Here is a 6,000-nt window from a genome sequence, read left to right on the forward strand (position 1 = left end):
ACTTTAAAAAAATTGACTGTTTTAAGCAAAAATAATTTCAATTTATTGTGGCATTACAGCATATGTAGAAATAAAATATATGGCCACAATAGCACAAAGAATGAGATGGGGAAAACAGAAGCACACTGTTGTATGGCTCATATACTATACATGAAGTGGTACAATATTATTTGAAGGTAGATTGTGATAAGTTAGAGATGTATATTGTAAACCCTAGAGCAACCACTAAGTAATAAAAGAAAGAGGTACAGCTAGTAAACCAATAGTGGAGATAAAAACAGAACCATTTTTTTAAAAACTCAAATCTTTCAACTGTGTTAGCAAAAAAAGAAGAGAAACAAAGAACAGATGAGATAAATACATAACAAATAGCAAGAGAGTAAATTTAAACACAACAATATTGATAGTGAAATTAAATGGAAAAGTTCTAAATACCCCAACTAAAAGAGATTGTCAGATTAGATAAAAAAGCAAGACCCAACTTTATGGTGTCTATAGGAAACCCTCTTAAAACATAAAGACACAGAGGTTAAAAATAAAGGGATGAAAGAAGATATACCACGCATCCATGTATCAAAAAAAAAGCTGGAGTGACTGAATTAAAATCAGACAAAGCAGATTTTGGAACAAAGAATACCAGGAATAAGAGAGACATTTCATTATGTTAAAGGGGTCATTTCATCAATATGATTTAATAATCCATAAAGAAAAGCAAGGAATTAATTGCCATAAAAATTAGAATAGTGCTTACCTGTAGGGGAGAGGGAAAGGGTTATGATTGGAAAATAAAATTTTGCAATGTTATATTTCTTTACTTGAGTATTCACTTTTTAAGTTATTTAAATTTTATGCAATTTTCTGCGTATTTCATCTCACAATTAAAGGTATATTTTTTAAAATTTATGTTCATTTAGGTAATGTGGGATAGATATGAAAACTAAGAAAGCTAAGCTCAGGCTAGTTCTGAGGCAGCTGTCATCAGAACATGGCAGAGATTCTAACTGAATCTATTTAAAGAAACAAAATGAATTGCAAAATACTGAAATTCATATAAAAATGGGGGGAAAAAACCCTACACAATAGCCCCATGTTTTCAAGAAAGCCAGTACTCATAAAATCTTCATTGAAGTTTCCCAATATTAATCACAAAAGAATCTTTCATCAATAGATTAAAAGTTTGTATGAAATATTGAGCTCAAGTAAAACCGCAAGGAAATTTAAATGTTTATACTAATAAGCTCCATAAGAGAAGGGACTTTTCTGTTGTATTCATAACTATATGCCTACTGTGTACAGTTAGGGTGACAAACTGTCTTAGTTTGCCCAGGACACAGGACTTGTAGTGCTAAAATCAGGACATTCCCAGATAAACCAGGATGGTTGGTCTCCCTGTCATGCTGTCGTGCATATTAAACAATAAATATAGAATTAATAGGTGATATTCTAAACTACACCTTTAGTCATTCATTCAGCAATACTGAATGCTTTATTACGTGTCAGAGAGAGGCAGTTAGGGTACAATAATGAATAAGCTAAAACCCTCACCTCAAATAGTGGGGAAGCCAAACAAATAAACAAACAATTACATTACAAACAGTGCTGCTAATAATTAAGATACAAAATATAGGAGAAGACGATTCTGGCACATTAGGGTTGGTGGAGTGAAAAATTAAAAGTTTGATTTGGGACATATGACTATACTGACATGTTAAGTTCCAACAATAAATGATAAATCAAACTGTCAGGTAGAAAGAAGAAATGAAGAATATAGGAGAAGATAAGATTCGAGAAGAACGAAGTAAGTTCAATTTGAGATATATTAAGTTTGTGGCACCAACAGCAGAAGATAAATCAGACTGGCATGGAGCAATAAAAGTCAGTCTATTTTTTGAGAAAGAAGGTGGGCGGCATGGGATAAAGGACAAGTTCTGCAGCCACAACTACAGTACAAAGCAAGAAGGGCGCTCTTCACATAAAAGCAATAGCTAGATCTTTGAAACCTATACTCATCTTCAGGGACATCAACATTTATATAGCAATCACATACATATTTGTATTTAAACTTAAATAAAGATAGAATTCCCTGAAATGGTCTCCCTAAATTCTGAATGGCTAATAAGATAAAACCATTATTGCCGGCATAAGCACATAGGCAGGAGTACAAGACCATGGACAGCTCATGCTTCTGTGGCAGATAAAACTGCTTTCCCATCAAAGAAGAAATTTAGCAAAGAATATATTAAGAACCACTGTCACCCAGCCTAGATAACTAATATAGAACCAGTACAGATAACTAATATATGCTAATATGGGGTACCATTTGTTATGTAAATCAAGCTCAAAAAGCAATGGAATACTCCTTAGCACAATAATGCCAGGAGCAGTCACATTATTAAAAGGACTATGTTTTTATCTTATTTTACTAGGCTGGTCGTTTATGGGAAAGATTTGCTTTAATGAGATAAGATTTGCTTGCTTCTCAGATAATTTGCAAGAAAATCAGGAGCAGCTCTCACTAATCTGGAACCAGAATATCCATTATCTCTCCCACTCATGAAATCAGAGCAGCTGAGTCCTATTCCTTCCGGGCTGCAAATCCTGGGTAGAAATCCCTGATCAACTGGACAAAAGTCAAGGAATGAAGTTTGAAAATTAATGTGGAAAGAATTTTCTGAGGAAAATATGAAGACAATACACTGGAGGACTGACCAAGCAGCCTATAGTAAGAGGAAAATGATAATTAGAAGAGAAAGGTTGAGAATAAAGATATCTGCACCTTTCTTTTGAAGTTCTAAGACTAAGATCTTCTCCTCTTGTGTAATTCAAGGTAACAAGTAAATTACATAAAGTCCCAACATCGCTTTTCCTACATCATACTCCACAAAATTTCCCTGACCCTTAAATAGGTGTGTATACTTCTGTATAGTCCAGTGTTACTGATCTCAAAGAGGTGTAGAGCATAATGTACCTAGGAAAGAGGTAACAGCTACTTTTAAATTATCTTGCCAGGGAATCCTGTAGACAAATGACTAAAGAAACACCTGTAACCTCTATTGATTATTATTATTAGCAGGTCAGTGCTGAGTATTACTAAAACAGGGTTCTATAGGATGCAGCTGCTCAAAGTTCCCAACTATGGAATTTCCTAGTTTCCTTCATAGGTCAACAAGGCACAATTCTATAAAACAGTAAAAGAAGGTCCTTGCAAACCCCAGTTACTGATCTCTAAGCAAACTTCACACAAGTCAGATTATGAGTTTTTAATTCTGCTATGTGTAACTCATTAGATTTTTTTAAACTTTCTTTCAAGAATTACTGTTTATTTATTTTACATACGTGTTAAGGTATTGAGCTAAAAACTGAGACTAACACAGTCGAGATCTTGGTTACTGCCCTCAATAATCTCACATTTTAATGTGGCAGCCAGATAAGTTAACAGATAATTACAATATAGTATCAAAGTGCTTTGAGTCATTAGGAGTCAAAGAAGAAAAACCTGAGACAGAGTGGAGTCAAAGAACAACTTCACTTTACCCGAGGCTCAAAGGAGTTCAGATTTTAACCTTAGTGTTAAAAGGAATTTTTTAAACAAATAACATAATTATATCTTAGGAAGATTACATTAGCCGTAAGACAGAAGTTGTTAGAGACTGAAACAGAGAAACCAGTAATATTTTATTGGTTTATTTCAGAATAAAAATAACAAATCCCAAGCTAAGTCAAGGGCAGTTAAATGAAGAAAGGAAACCAGTCTGAGAGAGAATGAGAAGAGAAAATCAATAGGTTCTAATGATCAATGGGAGTGATCAGTCAGAGGAAAAAAAGAGTTTAAAATAATTCCAAAGCTAAAAGTTTAAAAGCAATTGACAGGGCATTTTTTTTCAAATGGGTCTGTGATGGTTGGGAACATGATAGGTTCAGACACCTGGAATTTCAGATGCCAGAGACCACCCAGGTAGAGATGTTTGTCCAAAAAAAGTAATTGGCAATGCAAAGGCCTGATGATCAGGAGAAAGCTCATTTAGAGATATGAATCACCTGTATCTCTAAAGACTGTTAAGGAGTCATCAGAATCAGAATATAGATAGCAGTTGAAGCTATGGATTTGAATGAAAAAGTAAACATGAGAAAAGCAACAAGCAAAGCATGGGAAGTACAGTATATAAACGTTTAAAAGGTATTTAGAAAAATAAAAACCTTTAAAGAAGACTATGGAGGGTTGGTTGAAGAGGGGAAAAATGATACCTGATTCAGCAGTTAACAAATGTTTACTAGGTCCCAACCATGTATCAGGCACTGTTCCAAGACAATAGTTGGAAAAAGAACCAGGAAAAAATGATGTTACAGACACCAAGGGAAGAAATATCTCTAAAAAGACAATGGTCAGTTGTGTCAAAATAAAATAAGGATTGAAAAGTATCCTAAATGTAAGCATTTTCAGTGGTCGGTGGTGGCTAATAAATTGGTAGGGAGTTAATGCTTATAAGGCCTCAGCTGCATTAAATAAAGACACATAATAAGCTCCAAGAACACTGATATCAATAGCAGAAGCTGAAAAGCAGTAAAATTCAAGATTAAAACAATGACAAATGACAAATTTGTACTCCAAAGAAACTTAAATCAACCTAATACCCTAATCTCATCAAACATGTTAACAGAATAGTGGCTCTTGGCATTTGTTTAAAAATACAGGAGTAGTGTGACAATAGGGGAAATGCAGGCTAACAAGGGAAAAGGTGTAATTTGGATGGTATTAAGCCCCACAAAAATCAGATTAGAAAAAGCAGAAAGCAAATTAGAAGTATTTATTAAAAGTCACCCCCTAGCCACTAATTGCTAACAAATGAGAGCAAATAATTATTTAAATTATCCATTCCCACCCCACCTCTCAAAGAGTACAGCTTTTCTTTACAGAATGTGGGATAAACAGGCTCTCTCGTTAAGTATATTGAAAAAGATCGGTATGGTAAGATAGGAAGCATCTACCTGAAAAAATACATGGGACTATCTTTAAAAGGTATTCCAAAACAGAAATATAAAAGTTATATCTCAGTAAATTAATGTTTCTCTGGTTAGTTAGGAAAGGTGTGTGAGGCAGGAAGGATTACAAAGAAAAGAGACAGAAAGCGGTAAGAAGTACACAGGAGATTTGGAGACTCACATAGTCAACGGGGCCAGAAAATAAAAATCCTAGATCTAATCTGCACCATTTAAAATATGATGTGGACAACTACTATAAAATCAAAAGTCTTCGCCATACGCTTACTGGCCTCGTGAAATGCGACAAATTATTTTACCAATTATCTGTAAAATAAGGATAGTATTTTCCCTGCCTACTTCATGTTTATACTTATGAAGTGGTACTATAGTGTTTAACTCAGTCACACAGAAGCGGAGCAGGCTGAAAGTGAGGAGCCTGTTACAGAAGGCTTGCCTTTCTCTACACCTTACCTGTTGCCTGCTGCTTCAGGAAAGGTACCTGGTAGGATCCAGGACCCACAGGATCCTCAGTGTTGCCACCTTCAGCCAATCTAAGCACACGGGGAGCCCGAGCATACATAATGGCGTGGGGGGAAGGGTGGGCGGCTGCAAAGGGATTAAAAACAGGGAGGCTAGAAGAGATGTGGAGCAAAAAGAAGCCGTCAACAATTTCAGGAGGCCAGGGAAGAACTTCTGTAAATGAAGGTGCTAGCGCAGGGGCTATCGCCCCACCTGCTCACTGGGGGTCACAATACTCCCAGGTCGATTTCTAGCCGCGTGGAAAACTGAAAAGGAGTATGAGCACAGAAAAGACATCCCACAAGTTCATCCGTTCACCAGCCGAGAGCGGAAGTGCTCCTCCAAGGAAGGAGATTAAATAGTAGGCGCCCGCCCCTCTGCTTCCGGAGCTGGCTCCGCCCTTTTCTTTCCACCTGTAAGTCTCTGGGCGAGAGGTGCAAGCGCTTTTCCCTGGCCGAGCCCTGGGAGCATGCGCACCGAGCCGCAAGCCTTCCCCACTCG

General features: G+C 36.4%; 1 protein-coding gene across 1 annotated transcript in view; it reads right to left on the reverse strand.

Annotated features, from left to right (window-relative positions):
• STPG2 (sperm tail PG-rich repeat containing 2) overlaps positions 1-5,754 on the reverse strand; it is a gene marked incomplete at its 3' end in the record, with an annotated part of 515,422 nt that extends 509,668 nt beyond the window's left edge. The window contains 2 exon segments of the mRNA XM_081215966.1: positions 2,517-2,620; positions 5,452-5,754. Coding sequence (XP_081072092.1) covers positions 2,517-2,620; positions 5,452-5,560 — 213 coding nt within the window. The 5' untranslated portion in view covers positions 5,561-5,754.
• Positions 5,755-6,000: the final 246 nt, after the last annotated feature.

Source organism: Mesoplodon bidens (genome assembly GCF_964165515.1).
Source record: "Mesoplodon bidens genome assembly, chromosome: 1".
NCBI classification, from domain to species: domain Eukaryota; kingdom Metazoa; phylum Chordata; class Mammalia; order Artiodactyla; family Ziphiidae; genus Mesoplodon; species Mesoplodon bidens.